This window comes from Pygoscelis adeliae, unplaced genomic scaffold (genome assembly GCF_000699105.1).
Source record: "Pygoscelis adeliae isolate BGI_AS28 unplaced genomic scaffold, ASM69910v1 Scaffold223, whole genome shotgun sequence".
NCBI lineage: Eukaryota > Metazoa > Chordata > Aves > Sphenisciformes > Spheniscidae > Pygoscelis > Pygoscelis adeliae.
Genome location: NW_008824543.1, coordinates 2,648,973 through 2,675,289, shown reverse-complemented (window position 1 = coordinate 2,675,289; position 26,317 = coordinate 2,648,973). Strand labels below are relative to the sequence as shown.

At 36.8% G+C, this 26,317-nt stretch overlaps 1 protein-coding gene and 1 long non-coding RNA gene across 2 annotated transcripts in view; one reads left to right on the top strand and one right to left on the bottom strand.

Moving 5' to 3' along the window:
- MCCC1 (methylcrotonoyl-CoA carboxylase 1 (alpha)) overlaps nt 1–18,563 on the top strand; it is a 29,176-nt gene extending 10,613 nt beyond the window's left edge. Inside the window, exons 6-19 of the mRNA XM_009321737.1 lie at nt 715–862; nt 1,707–1,828; nt 3,018–3,129; nt 3,451–3,532; nt 4,348–4,475; nt 6,178–6,361; nt 6,865–6,974; nt 8,323–8,539; nt 9,639–9,725; nt 10,307–10,356; nt 12,634–12,771; nt 14,140–14,247; nt 15,262–15,333; nt 16,927–18,563. Coding sequence (XP_009320012.1) covers nt 715–862; nt 1,707–1,828; nt 3,018–3,129; nt 3,451–3,532; nt 4,348–4,475; nt 6,178–6,361; nt 6,865–6,974; nt 8,323–8,539; nt 9,639–9,725; nt 10,307–10,356; nt 12,634–12,771; nt 14,140–14,247; nt 15,262–15,333; nt 16,927–17,046 — 1,678 coding nt within the window. The 3' untranslated portion in view covers nt 17,047–18,563. The remainder of the gene's footprint in view (nt 1–714; nt 863–1,706; nt 1,829–3,017; nt 3,130–3,450; nt 3,533–4,347; nt 4,476–6,177; nt 6,362–6,864; nt 6,975–8,322; nt 8,540–9,638; nt 9,726–10,306; nt 10,357–12,633; nt 12,772–14,139; nt 14,248–15,261; nt 15,334–16,926) is intronic.
- A 2,494-nt stretch (nt 18,564–21,057) lies between these two features.
- LOC103914979 lies at nt 21,058–24,265 on the bottom strand. Its single transcript, XR_663498.1, has 3 exons — nt 24,176–24,265; nt 21,202–21,275; nt 21,058–21,121 (listed from the first exon to the last, which is right to left on the bottom strand). It is a non-coding gene; the product is annotated as an uncharacterized LOC103914979 (long non-coding RNA).
- Between the last annotated feature and the right edge of the window lie 2,052 nt (nt 24,266–26,317).

Here is a 26,317-nt window from a genome sequence, read left to right as displayed (position 1 = left end):
ATTTCCATATTCTTGTATATTGGTCAAAAGAACGGTGGAAAAGAAACACCATATCATCAGGGGTTATTGTGGCTCATGTAAACTGGGGTGATAAGTTTTGTTCATCACAGAGGATCTTATTCTTAGTTACTTAGATCAAAGAAGTGTTTCCAGGGTATGAAGTACAAATCAAGAATATGGAAATAAGATTAGTACCAACACATGAACTGTGTAATACTAATTTCAGAGAATTAATTTTTTATCACTTCCTAATGTGAGAGTAAATTACCTCTGTAATTGAACTAGTTTTGCATGCATATTTGAAGTTATAGTTGTTATGCTCGAGTGTTTTATGTGTGGTGTGAATCCAGCCTGTATCATGAAAAGAGTTTTGCCTTTGTGCAGCTTCAAATGTAGTTTTGGCAGCATACAGTGTTGCAATTTGAAAATGTTAGGTTTTGGCCTCTGTAATATGGGTCAAAAGATAGGAAAGAACAGTAAGCCTGAAACTTACTACCACTTTTATGTGGAGGGCTTGGAGAAAAAGATCTCAATTTGAAACATTTGATTAATGACAATCAAATCATATGTAACCCGCTTGTGTAAGTAGTCCCACTGAGGGCAGCGGAACTACTTTTGTGAGGAGAATTAACATTGGGAACATATACAGGTTTGGAGCTTAAAGTAAGAAAAAAATACTATTATCATTCTAAACATAAAACTGTTCTGTCAAAGCACTTCCAAAGCTATAATGTCTGCTGCTGGCGTTCCTGTTGTTGAAGGTTATCATGGAGAAGATCAATCAGATGAGTGTCTGAAGGAACATGCCAAGAGAATAGGATATCCAGTAATGATTAAAGCTGTTCGCGGAGGTGGAGGGAAGGTAAAGGAACTAATCTGTTTATCACATGGTGTAAAGTTGTCATGTCTCGGTATCTGTAACTGAATATTCTAAAAGAAATCTTTGAAAACAAAGAAACTGGAAAACTGCTTTTGGTTAAAATTTATTATTAATGTCCAACCTAGCACTATAAAATCTCATTTCCATTTGTTGTGCAGCCAGGCACAAGACAATTAGCTGGTATAAATTGGAAGAGTTTTGTTTATTTCAATGGATCTCCAGTAATTCACGTAAGCAGAAAAGTTGTCCTATGGATTTGTTTGTGTGAAATTAGATGACTTTAAATTGTTACTTTATGATAACTTCTGTGACTTTTTTTGCTAACAGTTTTAAATGTTGCATAAGAAGTGATTAGAAATACCATTGAAGTATTTGGTGTCTAGACACTTTTAAATGTATGGTGAATTCCCTGTCTAAATCTGATTTCACTCTGAAATAAATTTGTATAAAAATGGCATGATAGAGAATTCTAGTTATTTCCAAAATCGCTATATTTATTTTTTAATGAAATCAGTTTTTCTCTGCTAATCTTGGAAAATTTCTATGATATTTAAGAATAAAATTGAATTTTGTACTCATCCATATCAATGGAATGATAATATCTATTTTTTACACTTCTAATGGCACTTTCAGTGGGACTTAGTAGGCTTATCTTATTGGAAGTTGATACACAATTTTGCTGAAGTTTGAGAAAGAAGGGAACAGTGTTATCATTAAGCTCATTCCTTGCTGTTTTAGTCATGTACCTGTTTGTGTGCAACAAGGATTTTTATTGTGTACCGTATTTTTAGATATTTAGATATGCTTTTTTTTTTTTGTATTTTAGGGCATGAGAATTGCTCATTCAGAAAAGGACTTTCTGGACCAGCTAGAATCAGCTAGGAGAGAAGCAAAGAAGTCCTTCAATGATGATGCAATGCTGATTGAGAAATTTGTAGATAATCCAAGGTGAGAAATAGATGTTTTAATAGAAACACTAATGTTTATTCTACTGTTAACTAAACATAACTGTTTTAGTAGTGGGATGAAAATTGGTCTTGTGTGTTTTATTTGCACTATGGGAGGTGTTAATTTAGTCAAAATTGTTAATAATGTATTGAATTTCTTGTAGTGACTTTGTTTTGAATGATAAGAATTAAAATACTGCTGTTTGGGAGACATGGCAGTGACGTTTAATGACATTGATATTAATGTCATTAATACAATGACAATACTCATTCCTTGAGTGAGCTTTCTAAACTCAATTTACATCTAGAAAAAAGATCACTTTGTAATACTTGAACTACAGACCTGAGTCAAGCTGTCGTGGTGTTTCTGCTGCCCTCAGGTGTCCTAAACTAGTTATTTAATCTTTCTCTATTTTGATATTTAAAACAGAAGTGATAGTCTTTACCTCATGCCTGACCTGTGAAACTGAGCTAATTTATTTTTTATAAAGAACTTCTCACACAGGTCTGTTTGATACTCTTGTACTTTACATCTGTTTTTCTTGACGCATCACTATAAAGCAAGCCTTTATTCTAAAGAGACTGAGGGCCTGCTTATGCTGTCAGATGGGCATGAGAAAAATCTCATTAAATTCCTGGGGAATTTCTTTTGCCAGCATCAGAGGATTATCAGAATGGTGACGGATTTTTCTTAGTTTTATATATAGAATGAAGTTCTGCCACCTAATAGTTGTCCTCTGAAATGGCATGTTGAAATAAACAATGTTATTCCTGAGCCAGGGCTGCTGCCCCTTGTGAATTGCTACGCAGTAAATTATGAGGGGAATCATCATTATCAAATAATAATGAAGTGGTTTTCCTTTTATTATAATAAAATAACTAATAAAGAGGTAGCAGCCTTTAGATATGTATCTTGTTTATCCTATGGCCTATGAGGCTTCACTGCAGTAGCCAGCATTTAGAATCCTATTTCATTTAGGAGACTGAGGAGGTCTAAAACAGTTGAAATCCTGCGTAACAGCAGCCTCATTTCTACATTTTTGGCTATTTGAGGGCAGACACTTAAACCTGTAAGAAGTCCTACTGAAGTGTACAGGACTGCATACAAGTTCAAAGCCTGTTTGGGTGAAGTCAGTCGCAGGATTGGGGCTTTATTGAAATACGTTGAACCATTTATTATTATGAAACAGGCATGTTGAAGTCCAAGTATTTGGTGACCATCATGGCAATGCAGTCTATTTGTTTGAAAGAGACTGCAGTGTGCAAAGAAGACATCAGAAGATCATTGAAGAGGCACCAGGGGTGAGCAGAAAGTTCTTAAAATATTTTTTATGAACTGGCGTATTTTTAAAGTAATTGCTAACTCCCATCGAATTTATTGAGCGGGTAGTAATTTATTTGTAATTCTCAGTACCTGTTTTCATTTTGCTGCAGAAGATGTTTTAATTGAAAAAATGACTTTCTTTAGAAAATAATTCTCAGGGAAAAATTATATAGATTTCAAGTATAACATTGATTAGGATTTCACTACAGTTGCTGAATACCGCAAAATATTCATGCATAGTAGGTTTAATATCACCAAAATTCACAATACTTTATAAACTTTTGTATTATTATTTACAGCCAGGAATTAATCCTGAAGTTCGAAAGAGCCTTGGAGAAGCTGCTGTCAAAGCAGCTAAAGCAGTGAATTACGTGGGAGCAGGTAAGTCTGGAGGTATGGCTGCTCCAGAGGTACGCTTTTAACTCAGTAAGACTTCAAGCCTCAAGGCAAATGGCATCTGATTGTTTTAGAGTATGACATACATCCCCCAATTTTTTTGAGGTTTAAGCAAGTAATCACATAGTTAATTCTGATGTAATTACAAATTTAAACTAGCATACCTGGTCTGAGCTCAAGACCAGTGGCAGCTGAAGAATAGAAAAAATTTCAGAGCAGATAAATCAATCAACTGGATTGTTGTTGGGAAGTGAGCATTATGAACGTTAGTAAGTTTGAGCAGAGCAAAGGAAAAATAATTTCTCTTTTGGCATACAAAGAATAATACTTTATATTCAAACAGTAAAGCCTTTAAAAAAAACCAAACCCCCAACTCACTGTCTGTAAAGTCCACATTATTTCCCAGATGAAAAATAACCTGGTAAAATTATTTGTGACTTTTCTTTTCTCACTGCTTTCTTTGGATACTTATTTTTAAAAAATAATTACACGCCCTGTACGTATACACAATACTTCAAAGAGTCTTCATGCACTTTTTACAGCTCTAACAAAATGCAGCTCTTACTGTGGAAGAGAATGGCTACTAACGAGCACAGGATATGTAAATGTGCGAGGAAACAACCCTTCTGTTTTCAGACCTCAATTGTGTGACCCTTTAAGATCATTTGTATAGAATTTAATAAAATTTAGCGTATCTGGTTTAGAAATAATAGTCTTGTCCTGGCATAAATCAGTTGTCTTAGGCGTCCATTCTGAAAAAGTCTTGTTTTGGTGAAGTGCCCTTTTATTAAATACTTCAGGAACAGTGGAATTTATTATGGACTCCCAACATAATTTTTACTTCATGGAGATGAATACCAGACTGCAAGTAGAGCACCCAGTTACAGAGATGATCACCGGAACAGACTTGGTGGAATGGCAGCTTAGGGTAAGTGTTAATTGATTTTACATGTAGAGTTCCTCTTGTCTGGTGAGCAGTGCTCTTTGATATTGTGTACGAGAGACCAGATAGGTTTTCAGATCCTCATCTCCTGTTCAGCTAATTGGGTAGTTTCCTTTGCTCCGAAGGAACATCTCGTATTACTGTATTTGATGGTAGAGCATTGTGTAGATGCTCTGAATTGCAACAAAGTCTTCTTCCAGTTGTGTAGAGAAAAACATTTTTTAAAGTATATTTAGAGAGGTTATAGAGAATGTGGAAACTGGGAGAAGTAGGGTCCTGATCTTTCCCTTGCCATGCTGAAATTTTTTTTAAACTCTAGTTCAAATGTATCTCTGGCCCAAAAATCATTCTTGGATCAGGCTGTAGGAGGAAAACTCTTCAGAAAAATGTGTTGGTGTTACACCAGTATAGTCACATTCTAAAATAAATGTATAGTCATGTGGACTGGAAACAGGCTATTTCCTCACACCCTTAATTTGCAGAGATTACTCACATGTTTGAATGATAACAGGAAGTTTTGGACCTTAGGGAACTGGAAATGAGAAACAGTTCTGGTTAGATAAATCCAAAAGTGAAGACAGCAGCGCACATTGAGCTTAAGTAGGTAGGGGAGTGTTTAGTGTAACCAGAAAGAAAACTAAAATGGCAAATGCTGATGCAAAAAGGAGGAGCTTTTGGCTTCCTGATCTGGGTTGAGCATTGAGTGCTGAGTTGGAGCAGGGATCAAACAATACTGGAAGGAAGAGAGAAGGTGGAAAGGTTCAGTCGTCTTGGCATGTGGCTTAATGAGTCAATAAATAGAATATATCTGTCTCAGTTCTTGGAGAGATTATTTTTGTGAATCTGTATAGTACTACTCTTTCTTTGAAGACTAAGTTATATTCCGCTGTCTCTGCTGAAATTCATAGTTTGGTGGCAGAAGGCAGCGTATGGAAAACCCCCGACACTTAAAAAGAAGATGAAATATTGCTACAAATTTTTAATAGGATCTTGTATTTTCCCATGTAGGTGGAAATTGTGTAGCGTCCTGGTCAAGGGTCTCCTCTGTGTTTAACTGCAGCAGGCTTCTTGTATTATTTTGTCCCTAAAAGCCCTGTTTTTTTCAGTCTCAAACTGGTGTGTTGTTGGTGTTTGTTGGTATTCCTGTATTTGTAATGTGAATTCCTTTGAGTAATAAAATGATGTTTCCTTCCCCATTAAATGTTCTTAAATTGTTAGAAACCCCCTTAGAGAAACATTCCCTTAAATGCATACACAGTATACAGACGAATCAACAGCGTATGCCAGAGTGCTGGCTGCCAGTAATCCATTTTACCATCTGCTTCTGGAGCAATTTTTCTCTAATAAAATCTTGTCTTAGTTGACCAGACTTTACCTTAAACAATTATTTTTTGCCATAACCAGTAGAAAAAAATTAGACTGTTTTTCCATTATGTTTTAGCTCTGTGAAATATTAGGAGGTCGATTTACACAATAATAATTCAAAATCCTGTGACTGGTGACTCACAGAGAAAAGGACGGAATAACTTCAGAACTAGCCTTTTATGACCTACCACTTTTTTCTCCTTGCACTTTTTTTAATGTGCTTTCTAGTTGTTCGTGTTTAGAAGAAAGATATTAAATATTTCATACATTGGCACTCCAGAATATTGATCCTGCATTAAAGAAAAAAACCTATTGTTTTCAGGTTGCAGCAGGAGAGAAGATTCCCCTAATGCAGGAAGAGATTCTGCTCCGAGGCCACGCATTTGAAGCTAGAATATATGCTGAAGACCCTAATAATAACTTTATGCCAGGGGCTGGGCCATTGCTACACTTATCCACCCCACCACCTGATAGTTTCACCAGGATAGAAACTGGAGTCAGACAAGGTAAAACTGAAGGCAGTGGTGTAATCGGAAATATTTCACATCAAAAGCTTTTCTTTGTAAGCCTTTCCCTCTTTGGCCTAAGTAAGTTTGTCTCACAGGGTATAGAGACAAGTCTCTACAGAATTACTCTTCCTTGTGATTGTCCATGTACTTTTGGTCAATCACTGAATATTTTATTTACCTCTTTATTTACCTGTATCCAAATTACTGTCCATTGGATCATGCTGATTATATTCCCCTCACAATTTTATCAATCCTGCTTTCTGGTTGCAACAAAGAAAAGTGAATTTGAGTAATGTTACCTCTACAAAAGTCTGTACTGAAGTTGTCCTTGCAATTGAAATGCCAGGTCCTGAAAGATTAATGTTCTTTAAGGACACAGAGAAATGCGGCCATCGATTGTGTCAGAGTTTAATGCCGTATGGTGTGCAGTACTATGCATTACCAACTTTCAGAAAGACTTGGTTTAGTGCTACAGCATTTTTTTTTAATATATATTTTAGGTGATGAGGTTTCTGTTCATTATGATCCAATGATTGCCAAGCTAGTTGTTTGGGCTGAAGATCGTCAAGCAGCACTGAGAAAGCTGCGATACAGTTTGCATCAATATAATGTAAGTAGAAGGAACCCAGTATGATTTCAGACCTTGAGCTAACTTTGTGAACATCTTGAGCTAACAAAATGTGGATGAAATGCTACAGTAAAACAAAAGTGGTTTCTAAGAGGGAGCTTGCATTGCCACTACCATTTCAGAACCGTTATTTGTTTGCAGAGGCTGTATTTTTTCCTAATTTGCAAACTGTTTTCATTGGTGGAGTGAGTAGAGATAAGTGTGAAGTCCAGTTTTACACAGATTTTTCTGAAGTTTGTGGTATCTTCAGTTGGATGATGCAGCTGGGACTTCGTACAACAGTAAGGCTAAACAACAACATTTTCAATTGTAGCATGAGCTTTCTCAAACTTAAAAGAATTTGTAGGTGGAATTTGTGTCAGACGATGTTTGCTTGTAATTTCTAATTTATAAAAACAATTAAATTTTTAGACTATATGTGTGGTAAAGAAGTAATGGAGAATATTTAATGCTGTCAGTTCTTTTTTAAGAAACGGTCCCTTTTCCCCTGTAAAAACTACAGGTATGGTATATATTTTCAAAAGCAGAATTCAGAAGGTTTGACTTGAGGTGAGACTGAATATTATTTGTGCAGAATTAATTTACACTTTTAAATCAACAACATAAATGTGATTGAGGTACTGAAAATATTTGGCCCACTATTGTTTTTAGCTAAAAATGAAGATTACTGCAAGTGAAAGAGATAAAAGAATTCCCTTGTTTTTTTTCAGAATTCTCTTAGTAGTTTTGTCAATAAATGTTGACAGCACAATTTATTTATTTTTGTTATCAGTTTCACTGATTTCTCTAAAATAATTAGTTCTATTTTCATGTTGACTGCTTAGGTATTTTGCACTACAGGAAACGGATAGTATCTAGTAAATTCATAAAAGTCACTGTTCCCATTTGTTATTAGCAAAAGATCAAATATGGAATATCTGAAACTATTTTAAGTAATTTTTAATAAGAGGCACTTTTCATATTAGGAATGTTCTTTTAAATACTCAGAGCATGATTTTCTGAAATAGTAGGGTTTTTTTCCTAAATTACCTCCCGTTACTATTGCTGGGAAACTTTCTTTGACTTCACAGTGGACAAAGGTAGCATTTTGAAAACAGTGCTTTTGAGAAAGCTACTCTTGGTTTGTTTTTTTTTTCTTTTTAAAAGCAATGGTTTCATCAGTAATAAAACAGACCAGCTGAATTAATTACATTTTATTGATAAACTCTGTGTTTTGATGGTGCTGTCTGAAGAAAGATTCCTCTATCATCTATGCATAAGTTGAGCAGAAAGCTGTATATTCATTCATAACTTCATTTCAATTTGGCAATACGCTTCTTTTTCTTTACAGATTGTAGGATTAAGCACTAATATTGATTTCTTACTGAGCCTGTCAGGACACCCACAGTTTGAGGCTGGAAATGTGCACACTAATTTCATTCCTCAGCACCATGATGAACTGTTTCCAACCAAAAAGGCAACCCCACATGAAGTTATGTGTCAGGCAGCTCTAGGACTCATACTGAAAGAGAAAATGCTAACAGATGCTTTTAGAGATCAGTCAGATGGTAAGGATCATTCTTTTGTTTCATTTTACTTGTGACTGGATGAGACAGTGCTGTGAGCTCATGTGCAATTATTTAATTTGTGTGCTCCCTTTTTGCCTCACTTTGTGCCTGCTCAGGGTTCTGCATTCTGGCATCTGTCAGATATTTACACACAGAGCACACTAATTTTTGTTAAGGGACAGATATTGAATATATCACCTGAATATATCAGTCTGTGCTTCCCACAGCACTTCAGATAAGCCCTTTCTGAAAGACCTTGGGATTCATAATCAGTGTCACTGTGTACTCTTTGCTCTTTACAAGCATAAACAGTGAGTATCTGTCACTATTATTCCTACAGTTGGCCCAAGGTCTTCAGAGGTAAAATTGACTCAGCTAGGATTGGGAGAGGCAGTAAGGTTTAATGGAATGAACAGGACTCCAGGAGCTGAACATTCTTGAGTTCTGACACCATTAATATATGGCTATACCAGTGGGGCATGTGATTGCTGTTAATAAAAACTTCATATAAATCTAATATATGCTGCCAACAACCTCATTAATTTTCTTTACTCCTCCACTTTATCCTGGAAGCATGGGAGAGTGGCATTGGAAAGATTCCCATACACTATTCCCTTGCTTCAAGAGATGATGAACTAATCAGGCAATATCTGATAGCTGTATATCTGATCCATTCTCAAAAACACCAAGAAATAGAAGACCCTCAATCTTCCCAGGCAACTTGCTGCCATGTTTGACTACTCTTACAGTTGGAACCTTCACCTAAAGGTTAATCTGAATCTGCTGTGTTGCAGTCGAATTCCCATACTTTCTTGTCCTGTTCAAGGATGTGTTCATGGAGAACAGTCAATATCCTTCTTAGGATTGTTGTTAGTGTCACGTTTTCTGTAGGTTGCACAGCCTCAGTTTATTCAGTGTTGAAGCTTGAGTGAGGGATTGTCACTGTCTATTACAGTGGTTCCCCAATCTTTCATGCGCAATATAAATATATAAGTATGATGGTAGTAATAGTAGGACATTGATTTTATGGTGTAAGTTTTAAGTATTGTACTTAAAAAAGTAGAATGAAAGTAATGTATCTGTATATTTTGTGTTTTAGATAAATTCTCACCATTTGCATCCAGCACTGGTAGAAGAATAAATATATGTTATACTAGAAAACTGTCTCTGCTGGATGGGGAAAACAGTAAGTTAATAAAAACGTGTGTGGAGGGAAAGGAGATACTTGATGAATAAAGCTATTTCAACTGGTGCTTGAAAATTCAGGCTAAGAAACAGCAAATAGAAGCAGTGTGAGTTTTTATGCAATTTAAGCTGGGAATTCACAGAATTGCATGATTAATCCACACTGTTAGATCTTGAGGAGATATAAACCAAATTCAAATGACACTACTAATGTTCATCATTTAAATGAGTAAGGTTGAGATTTTTAAGAGCTGAGTGCCATTGACTTTTTTTTAACTTCACTTTGGTGTGAAAGTGCTCAGCGCTTTTTCCCATCAAAAATCTGTTTTCCATCCAGATAACTTAATACAGATTTCAGAGCATAACTTCAGGTGTTCATCTTTGAAAAACAAGTTGTCTGGAATTCAGTATGAAATCTGCAGTGTGTACTAAGCTAATCTAAAAATACTTGTTCTTAGTATTGGTAGGTCTCTTTTTTTTTTTTAATCAAGAAAGAGAGACTAAATATTGTTTATATGTCATTATTCTCTGGATCCTATAATTAAATCTACTCACATATACATATTTTGTTTTATTGAACAGTTGTGGATGTAGCTGTAAGTTACAATCAAGAAGGGTCATACAACATGCAGGTACAAGTCCCAATTTTTTCCGATACTTCATTAGGTAAATGAAGAATCCATTCCTTGTAGACTTCTCTTGGTATTAGCTGTTACTAAAGGTGCCTGGTAATTACTGATACAGGATTCTATTTTTGGTTTGCTTGCAGCCGTTGTTGTAGACTATTATTTTGGCCTGAAATTATCTTTGCTAGATGCTGGATTGGCATGGAAGAGCTACTAAAGGCTAAGAAAAGCATTTGTTTTTCCAGTATTTAAAGATCTTACTCTTGATTTCTCTCTTCCTTAAATTTGTCTTTCTAAAACATTGGAAGTTAGATTTAAATCTGCATTTAAAAAGACTTTTCTTCCACAGGACTCCTGCTTTATTCTGTGCATGAGATGGATCTCCTGTGGGATAAATAAAAGCTTTCTAGAGCATTATCTATAAGATAACACTTTTTTTTTTAAGATGGAAATTGGAAAGTGATTGCCAAATGAGATGAGGAATGATGAGACTAGTAAATCTTCTGATTAAAGAATTGAATGATTTCAATTCTTGGCTTCTTTCAATAAATTGGCTTCTTTGTCTGTCTACACTATAAAGATCCTACAGGATACAACTCCAGATGCTTTAAACATAGATATTTTTGTGTGTGCATGTGTGATAGCCTCTTAATTGTGTGGCTTATGGGGGTTGTATTTTGCTGAGTGTTGAATATCCTTCTTGCATCATCTGGAGTCGAATGGGTTTTATCTCAGATTTGGCACCCAGAATGATTGCATGCTCGAGAATGTAGTCTCTCTGTAGTTCAGCTTGTTTCCAATATTGAGAAAAGGGGAATTACGAGAATAAGTCGGTATTTATGAACTGCTTAGACTGTATAGAGATGAGCATACTAGAAAAATAGTGAGAAAATCATTGTGCTTTTATGTGTATAACCACATGTTGGGTAACTCAAACCCTTATTTCTACTGATACGAATATTGAGATAACCCGTATCCCTCAAGCAATACCCAGTTTATTTTGAGTGTATTGATTACACACGTAATGCCAGGAGAGCTTTTACACTTTAGGCTTATCTCATATAAGTAATGTCAGCAAAAAATAAAAAGAGGCTGGAAGGAACGTAGAGTGGGGCCTTTTGGGGAGGAGAAGTGCAACCGGGGAGAATGTAGACTCCCAGGGAAGAAGGAGGAATGGCAATTGAGATGGAAATGGAAGCTGGAGATAAGGGATGGAGAAACAGAATCGGGAGCTGATCATGAGGAAGACACTGCCTCTGGAGTGCTACAAAACCTGTCCTGAGGCCAATCAACTAGAGCAGGTTGCTGGGCCATGGAACTGGCAAGCACTCACAGCGCTGCCCAGGGTGTTGCCCTAATTTGCACCCCTGCTGAGGATACTGATCAAGTGAATGATTTTTTTTTTTTCCCTCAGGGATCAGTATGAGATCAACAGTATCCTTTCAATGCGTGTTGTAAGGTCTTCATTCACTGGAAAAATAGTATGCGATGATATAAATGAAGACTGAATTTTATCTCGTAACATCCTGAAAGACCAACAAGTCTCTGATTCTCTGTTCAGTGATGTTAGACTCAAAACCAAAAATATCAGTTAAATGTAATGTACTTCTGTTCATATTCTTACTGTCTTTGTATTCTGAAGTTGTGGCAGAGGTGCAATTTCCATTGACATAGATGAAAGGGTGACCTACGAATAAATTACCTTTCCATTTGGTCTTCATTTTGCAGTTTTGGTGTTTAATTGACACTGTCTCCATTACTGCTCTCCTCTGCTCCTTTGTAGGTTTACTGAATATATTGTAGTTTTTGTATTATAAGCTTCCAAGAGCGAGGAAGTTACCTGTTTTTTGGAAAGCATTGTGGAATCTTATGTTGTCAGCTGAATAGTATGGATTTTTCAGTTTGAAGAAAGTCAAGATGCTAGGACAAATTAAAAATACTGGATTCTAGTAGCATCACTAAACTGAATATTCTGATTTTTTTGGTTTTCCTGAGAAATAATATACCTTTGTATTTTGCTGAGTGCTGTTGCATAGTTTATGATAAAAATTGTCCTGGGAGAGCACATTAGCTAATCTCCTGAGCTGATTGCACTGGATACAGAATACAGTCTGTTAACTGAAAAATAAAGGATACATAAGATTTAAAAAGATTTCTTTTCTTTAAATTTCAGAATTACCTATGAAGAATCACAGGTTATGAGTGTATACCACAAATACTAACTTTTGGTTTATTGTTCATGAGGGGTTAGGCTTTGTCCTTATAAAAGCATTTAACTTTCAGATTCAAGATAAAACGTTCCTGATTTCTGGAGAGATCTTCAATGAAGGTGATTCAGTTTACTTGAGGTCTTCATTAAATGGAACAGTGTGTAAGTCCAAATTGGTCATTTTGGACAACACCATTTATCTCTTCTTTCCGGTAAAGTTCCTTTCTTTATTATCGCAAGCATAAAAGTTCAGAGTTTTATCCATGCAAATGAACAATATAAATTACAAGAGAATTTGAAAGAGAATCATGATTTCAAGTTCTTACATTGGCCCATAATGTTTTGATACTTGTTGGATTTATAGCTGTAATTAGAAGTTAGTTGCTTATGGTCAGTGAGTGAGAAAATGAATTACTTTTAGAAAGATAAAATACAGTTAGGTGAATCAGAGTTGCAAATGATGATTTGGGAGGGGGGAACACAAAATATTAAAATGGCCAAGTATCTAAGTTTGTCATAGAACAGTAGCAATTACTTCAAGCTGACAATTATTTGAAAGTGCTTGTAACTTGTATTTTTATTTCAGTGTATTTCATTTTTAATATTAAATGATAAGAAAGAAATTGGTATTGGTCTGAGGAAGGGTAACTTCAGCTAATATTAAAAAATAGGAATTATGACTTACCATGGCATTATCTGCATTGCATGAATAATAGCATTTGAAAGAGGAGACACCCTAATTTGCATGATTAGGCTGGTAATTTTTTATGTGCAGTTAAAAAGATTACAGGGTCTTAAAGTAACTCAATAAAAATGTAATTGAAATAAGTAAATTATTATGTATTAGTTTCAATAATTAACCTCTAGCTCCGAGCCCCTTAAGACTTTCAGCAGAATGCAGTGAAAACTTTGCTGCTCCAATGATGGGGACAAAATAACTCATGCTGGAATGGCAAAGCTCAGTTTTCCTGTGGTATCAGAGTGGAGTCTGAGGTGGGGGATCTAGAAGAAACAGGAGTTTTAGGGTATGAGTAGGATATGAGGGAGAACGAGGCTTTGGGAAACTGGGTAGCAAGTCTGAGAGGAATTAGGGGATTTTGAATAACGGTGAGAATTTTTCATTAAACTTCGCACTGAATCCATTTTATTCTGAATTGTGAAACGCTCATATTGACAATGCTTGGCGATGAAGATGCCGATGTCTTTTTTTACTCGTTGCAGCAACCTGCCTACCCCTTGTGCAAACAGCCTTTACTCATTTTCTAAAACCTTCTGTGCCATTGCTGCGTGAATAGGGAAAGTGTGGGTTTGGTACAAAGGTCCATGTGGAGCCTCTTTTTCACAGGGGCAGTTCCTTCCTCGCTGATCCTTAGCAGCAGCAGGTGTGGCTTTTAAGGACTTAGACATTGGCAAAGTAGTAAGCATGCCCACAGTCTTTTTGCTGCCCTGGCCCCAGTAGTCTGCCACCCTAAACAGTTGACTGATTTAACTAAAGCTGTTCTTTCCCTGTATGCCAACATGTCTACTAGTGGTAGTATTTTATGTTCTTAACTCATATGTCATTGATTTTATTTCTGTAGGAAGGTAGTGCTCAGATTGGCCTTCCTGTACCCAAGTACCTATCTGCAGTGAGTTCGGCGGGAATGCAAAGTGGTGCTGTAGCACCCATGACAGGCACAGTTGAAAAGGTAATTATAATAATACGGGTAGGAAACGAATTCTCCAATATATATCCAAGTTCACTCTTCCAGAAATGGTGCTTGCTTCTGTACTGCCAGGAAAGAATCAGGGCCAGAATGTCAGTGCTGAGTGGCTTCTCGCAACTGGAAAAAGCCCTGTTTACTCTGACTTCTCAGCAGCCACCCAAGAGTTTTTCAGGCTTATAGTCGTCTTTTTCTAGAGCTCTGGAAGGTCTGAATATTTAACTAATCCTACTACTTAAATAATTTTTTCTTCATCTTAATTACTTCTAAGTCAAAATTCCCTGAAGTGTTAAAGGCTGTTTGATCCATTTCATCTAACCAGAAGACTGAGATGCTAGATGCACTTGAAAAAAAAGAAATATTCAGAAATGCCTTTTTTGTTAAGCTACGTGTTTCACTGCTGCTGTTTCTGTTTGTTTCTTTTTCTGTAGCTCAGCAAATCTTGTGTATTTTTCTGTACAGTGGAAAAGTTTCAAAAGAAAAGAGATTTCCAGGAGAGGTTAGTAGCTAAAGGATTCCACTAGCAATAAAAAGGCATGAACCCTTTCACAGGGTGGAGTACACTGAATGTGGATCTCTTACATGCTGAGTGAACACTCTAAATCAATGTTATTGCAGAAAAACTAGGTGGCTCCTGCAATTTTCTTTCTGGATTTAACAACTTTAGTGACTGACTCCAGGAAGAGGTTCTGAAAATAGAAGCTCTTAAGCCCGGAAAGGGTAGAATATACATTGTCTCTTCTAGTGTTTCTTCTTTGATACATAAATGGCTTCCTGGTCATCCTGTTAGCTGCTACTGAACCTCTGTTCTGTAGCCTCCGACTCCCCTTGGGTATTATCTACAGAAGTCAGATACCCAGTTCAACTATAATAAAGATATTACGAGGCTATTCTGCAAAACCACAATCACTCAGTGGATTGTGCTAGCCACGATCCAGCTGATGATTTTTAATGGTACAGACATGCATGATTTTTTCCTAATTTTCTCTTGAATTGTAGGTGTTTGTGAAAGCAGGGGATAAGGTTCAGATTGGAGACCCTCTGATGGTTATGATAGCTATGAAAATGGAGGTGAGTGACATAGAAAAGGTTTTAATTACTGAGAAAATAAAAATCTGGTCATAATTTAATTATTTGTGGTTGCATTATTGAAATATGGTGCAGATTGTAGCTTGCAGATGTCAGTATCCCTTTATATGCTGTAAAACAAGTGTTGTGTCTGACTAGATTTTAGAGGATTATATTTGCTGTTATTTTATTAACAAATGATGATTATATAATCCATGCTATTCTGCAGATGGTTTAACATTCATTTGGTTAGCTTCGTCAGTCCTTCTCTCCCTTCCCAAGAAATCAAGAATCCTTTCATTTTTCTAGCAGAAAACTGTCTAGGTATATCTCTTGCTCACTGTCTGTGATATAAGCATATGTAATGTCTGCAGTTACTTCATGCAGAAATCTAGCTAATGATGACTTTGTAAATATGCCCAGGATTTTTTTGTTTCTAATCTTTTTATTATTGTTTACATAAAGTTTTACCAAGAGCACACTAAAGATTCTTTGTAATTGTCCACATGGCGTTCAGTGGACTAGTATTTTGGCCATTATATCTTGTCACATTGCTTGACCGTGGCTCAAATTGCTTGAATTACAGTTTTTGTAGGCTGAACTGGTTTGGTTTGCCTTTTAGTTTATTTTAAACTTCAGTTTGTGGTAACAGAATTAACGTTGTTGAGAGAATTTGCCTTTGTCATGTCCTTTTCTAAATTGCACTAAAATTACATGAAATACAACAGCTGTGCACTAAAAAATCACACCCAAAATTATTTGCGATTGAATGCTAAATGTTTGTGCCTCTCCAGCTGATATCTCAGACTGACATTATCTGAGTTGTTGTTCTTTTTTTCAATGTTATTGAAATATAAAATGTAAAATTTAAAAAGCAAATTATTATTTAAAGGAATCCTTGCTTAGATATGAGGATATTTAATACCTGATATTAAATGTTTTGATATTAGACTAACCCTATTTAGAAATTACCAAGAAACAAAAAATTACCAAGAAACTAAAATTACCAAGAAACAAAACTTCAATGGAAAACTAACCTGATACAATGCAAGCAGACCAATTTGGGGATTGGTATGTAAACATACTATTCCTTTACTGTCACTAGTAGCTGTATTTGTATTTCATCTGGATTTTGCCAAATATCTATTCAATAAAGACCCCTCCTGGCCAGCAAACAAAAATATCTTTAGTAAATCTGCAGATTCCTCTTAAGGGAACAAATCTGCTATATGATTAACGTTTTGGACTAAAACTGTATTATTTCTGCCTGGTATTTATCGTAATAACAAAAAGTATTAGTAAAGTAAAATAATATTCAGCTGTTCATACTTCAAAATAGAACATTATATAGCATTTTTGTCCCCAGTATACTTATCAAAATAAATATTGATGAGAAAATAAAACTTGAAAAAGGTCTAGGATAACATTTTAAAAGAAAGTTTAAAATAAATATACATGTGTCAGAGGAACTAATTAAGTGTGTTCTGTTCTAATTGCACCAAAGAGTAATATTAGCGTTTGCTGGACACAGCGAGAGAGAGGAGAAGAAAAAAAAAAAGTACTCTGCTGGTTCACTATTGATCTGTTTCTATGCAGCATACCATAAGGGCTCCAAAGGCAGGAGTGATAAAAAAGGTTAATTTCCGAGAAGGTGCCCAGGCCAACAGACACGCTCCGCTAGTTGAATTTGTGGATGAAGAGGCCGAGTCAAAATAAAATTCAAGGAAGGTGCATTTTATTTTTTCTACTTTGCTGATTTTTCTCTCAGGAGAAGATTTCTTCATATTTTCAGCAAACTGTTTTGCATAATAGATGGGGGAATTGGTTTCCTCTGCACTTCCTGCATAGTTTGACTGTAAATTATGCTGACTTTACCAAAATTTGGATATCACTATACTGTAATCGTATATATAACTCGTGGACGTACGTGATTGTTGTTCAGTGGTTATGTTTGCCTGGGAAAAGGCATTAGACTGGAAAAAGATGTGGAACTCTTAAAGGATGGGAGAGCTTAGTAAGGACTGTAAGTTACAGACAGCTAGGGTTCTTTTGCCTACTTTGTCATTCACAGCTGCCTTTTTTCCCTGAGATGTGAGAGCATTGATTTGAAGGAAATCTGAAAGGTGACAGTTGTTTTGTGAATTCATTTCTCTGGCTAAATTCCTGTTTGTGGCCTATGCTTTTGCCCAAATAAGGGAATTCAGGAGTGTTCCTTAGCCCAGGATCCCTCTCCGTCATTTTTGGTGCATCTTTTTTCCCCATTTACCTCAATGAGTAGTGAAAACTTGCATTTCAAAAATTATTTTAATAGACTTTGAAATATCTGATACAAAGCATTTTTAAAATACATATTAGCATTTGCTACACTAATCAAAGCCGGAATGTAACTGCTTTCCAAAATATCATTTGATCTTTAAACATGGAGTAGTAGCACAGAAAGATGATAAGCTTATATAATATTTAGAAAGTGTGCCAAAATAAAATACTGACTTCAAAATCCTCATTACTTTTCCCATATTGTTCACTTTCTAATATATTACTTATTGGCTGGAATGAAGTATACCAAAGTCTTTATAACAACATGAAATATGACTAAGAATAATAGATTTTTTTTTTTGTATCTGCAGTGTTGCAGAAGGGAAAACTGGTAGTTTTTTTGATATGCAAAGAAAATATTTCTCAGACGCAGCATACTGATCATTTGCCATAAATTTATTTTAACTTGTTTAAAAAGCACCTCAGAGAAGCAGGAAAAGGGAAAGAAAAAAAAACCCCCACGTTTTAATTGTTGCAAACTTGCAAAATCTTTTCACCTTCTAGTTAAGGTGAAGTTCTGCTTGTCATACAAACTTTTGATATACTAACTTCAGATGACAGCATGGTTTATACTGCAGAAAGGAACAAACACAGATGCTGCAGTGATCCCAAACTTGTAGTTACATCTGTGCAAATGGATCCTTATACTTACCTGAAATCTCATCTCCAATATACAATGTCACGGAGAATTCTCTGATCTGATTCTACAACTGTGCTGTGTTGCCTGCAATGCAGACAAAAATTGTAAAGAAGTAATGGCTCTGGATGGTCTGTATATTAAAAGCATACAGTAATACTTTTCAATTTTCCTTGTAATCCAATAGCCACCTAACAAAAAACTACATGCCAGTGATCATCTTGTAGAATATTGCCACAGTGATTTTTCATTACTGCCAAATAAAAATTAAGCTTAACTTCGAATGTTTGTTTTCATTTTTCTCCATTTTGTTCTTTCCTTGGTTGCTCATGTTATGCATTAGAGGGTTTTAAGCAGCTGTTTATGTATCATCATCTGATATCTGACAGACCACAATCTGCAGATCACATTTAGGAGGCAGTAATCCAGTCATAATGGGTTTCACTACAGGTAAGTTTAGTGACTTGTTTTATATAAAAATTGAATCTACGTGTAGAAACGTGAACTCAGTCCTGAAGAGACACTGCAGCTTGGCATTTATTTTTTTCTATGTGACATTGCTGTGTTTCTAGACCTACTTTGCTACAGTGAACCTGTAGCAAAACATTAAAACTCACAGCATGAAGTTCTCTGTCCCCTAAATCTGCACTGCTTGCTTCATGCAGCCAGTGAAATGAGCATGTTCCTTGGAAGCTGACAAAACGTCTCCCTTAGGAATGAAGGGAGACAAATAATTTTACCAGTTTTAATTTTCCCTCACTTCTGAAAATCAGCTGTTAGGTTTTTTCTCTATAGGCTTCCACTGAGATTGATTTTTTCAAATAGTGATGGCTTTGTTTATTTCAGAATAAAATGTCTTGCAGAAGTCACTGTCAGAATTTGCACGCTTGAAATGTTTTGCTGTAGTGTGATTTAATTGAACTTAGAGATGCGCAAAGAATTGTTAAAGGTGGGTTGTTCCTGTATCCCAGAATTTTAATTTACAAACTATCCAGAAATTTTCTGTTTATTAAAAATAAATCCTTGTGTTATAAATGTGAATTGATAAGAGCCATATGATAGTAACATAGCTGTAACTCAACTGTTGTCTGTAGAACACTTAGTGGTAGAGTAAGAAAAAAAAAAATCGGTAATTGTTTAAAATGCAATATTTTAGTATTCGAGCTAAAAGGATAATCTCTGACAGTTATTCGTGATCAATATACCTTTTCAAATAGTGCTGCAGTTCTGATACAAGAGTCATAGGTATTACAGAAACAAGGAATCTAGACTGACTTCTAATTGTAATGATCTACTCTTGCTGCCAGAGGAGAGAGGGGACCAGGTCACGGGATATGTAGTTCAGCCACAGTTGATAGTCTACAGGAAAGAACAAGGGCATTAGTGTTCCAGACTATGGCTTCTGTGAGACAGGATCAGGGAGTAACACTCTCGGTGAGCTTACTGGTCAGCTTGTTATATCAGGTATGTAACATCCTGCTTGGTAGTGTGAATGTTACCATACCAAAATGACAGCCCTTCATAAACTTTAGTTATCCACCTGTGGGGATCACCCTCTCTCTTGCACTCTTCAGCTGCTGGCAATTACTATAGCTTATACCCAGGGAAGATCTGTGGTGTGGAGCCTGAATTCTTGCTGAATCAGTGATGAGGACACAGGGAGTAGAAAGCAGGAGAGCAGGACTGTGTTCTCATTTCAGCCACTGACTCACCGTGACTTCAGGCAAGTCACTTAGTAGATATTTGCCTGTGTTTCCTCCTATTTAATGAAGCTGATGGTAATCAAAACACTGCAAAATTTGCGGACGTGGTGATTTATAAATAATTAATTTTCCATGCTTGCTGGTAAAATTGTAATTTCAGATGTAGACTTTATTTTTACTTGTAAGGTTATTTTTTTACCTTTTATACAGTAAATATCTATACCACTGAATTGTAAAAATAAAGTTCCCAATGTGTATTTAATCCTTTGTTGTAGTGGTTGTAACTACCTAGTTACCAGAAAATCCTAGCTTCTGTCTTCATGATGATTAAAAAATAAATACTCAAGTCAGTGGTAGGGGAAAAAAAAAAATGAAGTTGATCTGAGCATGCTACTCTTTTATTAAAGCAACTTGTACCTATTTTAAAGGGCATATCAACCAGTGCACTCATCACAGGTATATTCATTTCTGTTGATTATTCTTCTGTTCAGTTGGATCAGGAATTATTTGACTGTGTTCTATCTGCTGTGTTTGTAAAAAGCTCAGCAATGCTGTGTAGAACGTGCTTACTGAACAGTCAATGGCAACAGATTAAGGTCTGAACTTACAGCTTTTACACAAGGTATGTTCTCCACAGATACTTTAACTGCTTGTACGGTTATGTTCAAAATGATAGATTTTTATGCATGAATGATTCACAGGTGAATATAACTTAGTATCTTTATGATACTGGGGCGTAGCTTTCTGCATAAGAATTCAATTTGGAAAGTAATATACACTACTGAGTGTCATATTAAAAAATCAATATTGCAGAAATTAATAATTGAAACCTTGGCATTTATTTTAATGTGGACTGATTATGTTTCTTGAAAGAAAAGAGCCTGGGCTCTAAAAGCAACGCAATATCTTTTGTGAGACATTTGATGTTAGCTTAAAATCTGTTGATTATACAATGAATCCACATCAAAATAAACATGGATGTTCTGGTTGAATACCCTGTACTTTTTATTACAGCAGTAATAAGCAAGTGAAACACATGTCTAGAGTCCTACTAGGTTTTGAAATTATGATGGTAGCTGGGTTTTAGCTTTAATCTGTTTTCCATATAAACAGTTCTGGCGCCAAAAAGTTGTTCCTGAAATGATAATTGGTCTCTGTGAATGGCAGCCAATCTACTCACTTAAAAAGTAAAGAAAGCAGGAGATGTTAACTTACCACAGCCAGCAAAGCTCCAAGGAGTGTTTGGTGAAAAAGCCTGCTGCTGTGAGCTCCATCCCTCTTTTGCCTCTCTGGAAAGGAAAGAGACATCTTATTCTAGGCTCTACTCTTTTGCTGACTCATCAGTGTGCACTGGCACACACAGAAACAGTCAGTCATAAATACTGGTATGATAACTGCAGCTAAAGACCCCACGTATGTTCAGTGTCCTGTGCTGAGCATCCCAGAAACATAAGACATAGCTCCTGCTCTATAGAGTTTTAAAATGAGATAAGATATGAACTAGAATAAACCAATTTAAAAACAGAACTGTTATATACAGATGTGGTTAATGCACGTTTTCCTTGAAGTTTGCCCCACTGTATTGATGTTGATAGCCAGTAACGGGCACGGAGGTTACAATTCGCCACGTAGATATCAGAAAATTAATATTGGCTGGGTTGTGTTCCCAGAAACTGTTATGACAGCGTGAGGAGTGGAAAAGGCTAAATGTGTGTGACATGTATGGCAGGAAGTAAGAGTCATTTTATTACCCTTGCTTTGTACGTCTGCATTACTCTTGCAGACTGCTTACCTCAAGGCAAAAGGCTTCAGGTACATGCCTTCTATACATGTAACTTAAATTACTGTTTTGTATATTAATAGCAAAATGTGTGCTCTGAATTCAGATGGCTTATTTTTATCAAGTTGAACAATTAAAGATGGCACATATAGAAGATCCCTGTGATAGGGAAATAATAGTGTGTCTCAGTCTCCTAGATTTTTGAAATCACTCATAATTCTTTGTAGTGAGAATGGAGAGCTGTTTACAGTTATAAGGGGTAGGTTTTAATCATGAAATCATAGCTATGATGGTACTGTCTGGTTTATAGCTTGGGAAATTTCAAATCATTCTGTTTACAAACATCATACGTTGTTTACAGTTCTGAACTAAGGAAATGTCCGTATCTCATAAAAATCAACTAGCTATCTCAATTTTTATTGCCCTCTCGTTTCTTCATTCCTATTACTTAAAATGCCTTGATTTTAGTATATGTATCTCAGTACTTCTAATGAGTTCAAAAAAAATACAGAAGTCTTGCAGTCTGTTGCGCGTTTAGGTGTCCTGGAAAGTCTCAATTTATTCAGGCCTGTCAGGGTATAGTTAGGTACATGAGAAGTTTTCAGACTTTCTTAGGCTCACTGACCTGACTTTTCTTCCTTTGTTACATAAACCTGTCCTGCTCCCTCCCAGAGGTACTCATGTCGAACCCAGCTCCTAACAGTGCCTTCGACTGGGTGTAGTAACTTGTTAACCTCTTACGTAATGCAGGAAGGATGAAAAACTTAAAAGAAGGTGAACACCCTTCCCTGCTATTAACAACAATCTTCAGATATTGGTGATGTGCCAGTTTGCAGGTTAAATTGCTTAGACACCTACAGGAGGACTCAGACTGTTTACTTCCTCTGTGCTTCTTTCAATACAGAAAAAATTATATAGGCTGATACGGACATTTCAACTGCATCAGTTGAAGAGCGGGATAAGAGCAGACCATTGGGTCTGTACCTGTGGATGCTAAGAACTTCATGCCTTTAGAGTGGCATTGAATTTCCTTGTGCAGCATAGTTCATGGGACTTTGTTCTCTTAGTTAAATATGTGGTCAGTGTTTGCAGGGAAAGGGCCATTAGTCGTAACCACTTTATGGCTATTCCATCAGTGTAAGATAAATTGGTGGTTTCACTTTCTAGAGCATAAAGTAGCCGACAAAAAGATGTGGTGGTTAGAAAGACATTTCCAGGCCAAGCTGTTCCAGGTTACTGTTACCCTTCATGAAGCTTTGGGTCTCTTCCTCAGAAAGTGCTCTAAGTGGAAGTTCTCAGCAAGGGGATTACACTAAATGGATTCTGCATTGACTTAACGTTAGACTTGCTTCTCTGTCTGCTCAAGAAGGGAGCTGAAGTCAGTGTAAAACAGATCAATGTTCTATTCAGAACTATGCGTTTGACACACTTGGATTTAAAAAATCACTGACTGGTTCTAGGGTTCACATGAGATAAAACATCATTGGATCACGCAACAAAACAAGGCAAGCATGTCAGCCTTACCGTAAATTAAACAAGTCATCATGTTACTGTGGTCACAGTGATTATGCTGCATGCAGACTGCACAATGAATAATACTTCCTTCTAGTCTGTATCGCTGAATGTGTGTCACGTTTACAAATAGCAGAGCTGTTTATCACTGGTCTGACTTGCGTGCCATCCTGAATGGAGACGTACAAAAGTTCACATGTAACAAGCCCAATTTAGACAACTTATTCTGAATATGTACAAATACACTTTTTGGCAGCCTCATGGTGCCTCTTGCTTTACAAAGCATCTATTTTTGCTCAGAATTGTTAAGGGTGAGATTCAGACGGCACACACGTCACTAAAGTGCAGATCTACATCTGCAGATGTACAGCCAGCAAGCAAGCATATGGACATGAGTGGAATTGGGGCAATCTGACTGTGTCCTGAAGTGTGTGCTGTGTGGGATATGCCTACTGCAGTGTGCCATGTACGGAGAAGATAACTCAGACAGTCTAATCAAACTACCTCAGGCTGAGGCACTAGATAGCCTGGCTGTGGTAGCCAAGACCTCTGGGCAGGCTAACTTACCTTAGCTTCTGCAATTCAGACATACCCATGGAAGCACTCTGGAAGTCAAGACAGAAGAGCATATGGTAGCTTCCACTAAAATCAGTAACACTAGACTTCCAACTTAAATGGCAGTAGGAAATCATTCCTGTTCTTTTCTCATGTACAGTTTCACCTTATAACTGAACTTAAATGGAAAAAAACCCACCACAAAACAGTAGCATGCACACTGGGAACAGCATTAATCTGAATTTCACATTTTTTTATATCACTTGCATTTCACTGAATCATTCATTTTTATCTGCCCTGCTGAGAAGCCCCTGCGAAGCAGTTAAGTATGATTTTCCATACCTTATAAAATGGGAGTTCACAATGTAGAGGAATTTAGTAAGAGAGATCAAATCACAAGTCAGTCAAAGCTGGAAGCAGAGTCCGAATGTCCTGACTCCTAGGAAAAAAAAGATGGTACAGCAGGAACAATTTCTGAACATTAAAGTACAGAGAACAACTTCCACCTGACCTGCAGCTAATTTAAAAATTGCTAATTTGTAACCCAGGCAGAAGATGAAAATAATGGATTAAGTTGTAGCAATGGTGAATTTTTCAAGGAATGTTTTTAAAGTAAACATGATTTGAATGCATAAAATTAGGTCTTCTAGATAATACCTGTAAGTCTACTGATATAAGTAGCACCTTACTAAAACTTATGAGCACTCTTGTATGTGAAGTTCCTTGTGCTCTTATATTTGTAACATCAGGCCTTAATTTATTGAGTTTAATCTAAAACTCCTTTGAAAACAAAGCACCATGCTGATTTCAGTACCTATTTCATTAGGACCTAAACAAGAAAAAGTTAAAACTAAATAGGTTTAGTACTTTATTCAGTGAACAAAAGAAGCAAAATGAAAAATAGAAATACTTCTTCAACATTCCTTTAAGTTAAAAGAATCTTTTGTACAATTTGTTAAAAGAATAGGTAAAACTAAACACAACGTGCCCTCAAACACACTCAAGAAGCCCCCAATAGACCCTGCAATATAGAAAACGAGCAAGTCACAGACATTAGGGAAAAACAAGCGACTTAAAAATCCTGTCTCTGTCCCGAGGAATCCACTGCAATCACAGTTCATCTCTCAGATTATTGTTACGTGTCGCAGTAATTCTCAAGAAGGTCTAATTTGTGTCTTTGGATTGCAGGAGAGCTGTCACAGCATGTTATAGTCATGGCAATTAGCTAACTCAATGAAACTGATTTTCAGGTTTGGCTTTGTCTCCCCTGCCGTGGTTCACATGGACTGGGCTGGTGTGCAATGTTGATGGCTGCTTACGCTGGCCACTTTGCAGCTATCCTTGATTTCAAAAACATGCTTTTCAGAAGGATTCAAGGTATCCAGGCAACTAGTGTCTCTCAGGATAGCTGAATTCACACATATTTCCATATACTTAATATCAAGACAACCCTTATTTTTATTGTTTCAGAACACCAACACAATTGAGCACTCCACTGGACAGGCCTGATTCTCCTCTCCAAATACTGCTTTAACTCCTCACACTCCATCTAAGCTTAGCTCTGATTTTCAGTGAAATAATTGAGAAGCGATTTGGACCCTTTTCTAGAAAACCATACATGTAACCCCTGTACATTCATCATGAAGAATGGCTTTCTGAAGTCTTAATTTCTTTGTGGTGTGTGCAATCATACCAGTCATGTAACATAAATACAGAAGCTTACTTCAACAGCTCCCAGCTCAGCAGCAGATGAGAGAACAAGAATCAGATTTCAAACCTTTGTCCTTCACAGCTAGCAGTTTGCCACCACTGTGAGTTTTATCAGCAAATACTCTGCTTCCCCAAACCTTCTCCCTGTCAAAAGTCTGCAGTAGATAGAGTAAACTTTCCTGGGAAAAAAACAACTGTCTGGGATACTGGTACAAACTGTGATTTAACTCTTACAACCTCTTTTGCTAGTACATCTGTGCTACTGCAGAAAAGGCTTCATCTGTCGACAGCCACTTGGAAGCAACAGCTCCCCAAAGGGAGCCTCTAGCAGGAAAATCTCACAAGCGTAGAGGTGGTCCTGTAAGAAAATGCCTGTAAGACCGCTGCCCTCAGACTTCACCCTCCCCAGGTCTCCGTGGCTGCACAGCAAATGTCTGCTGCCTCCTTTGCGAATCCATCCTGAAAAGCCCACGGGCTCTTCCCATCTCACCTCTGTTTAAGTTCATGCGTTGGGGCTGTGCGTCTGCCTGCCCTCGACAAACACCGCGAAACACCTCTGCGAGCACGGCGTGGCAGGAACAGGCTGGTACACCACACGCGTTCACACGCAGCCCTCGCAAAATGTTTTAATTTTGGGTATTTAAGAAAAAAGAACATAAGGAGTTTTCCCGACAGAAAAGCGGACGCGGGGTGACCGCGGGTCCCGGGGTAAGGAGCCGGGGTGTGTGTGAAGGAGCCGGGCAGGGCCCCGCGCGGCCCGCGCCCCTGAGAGGG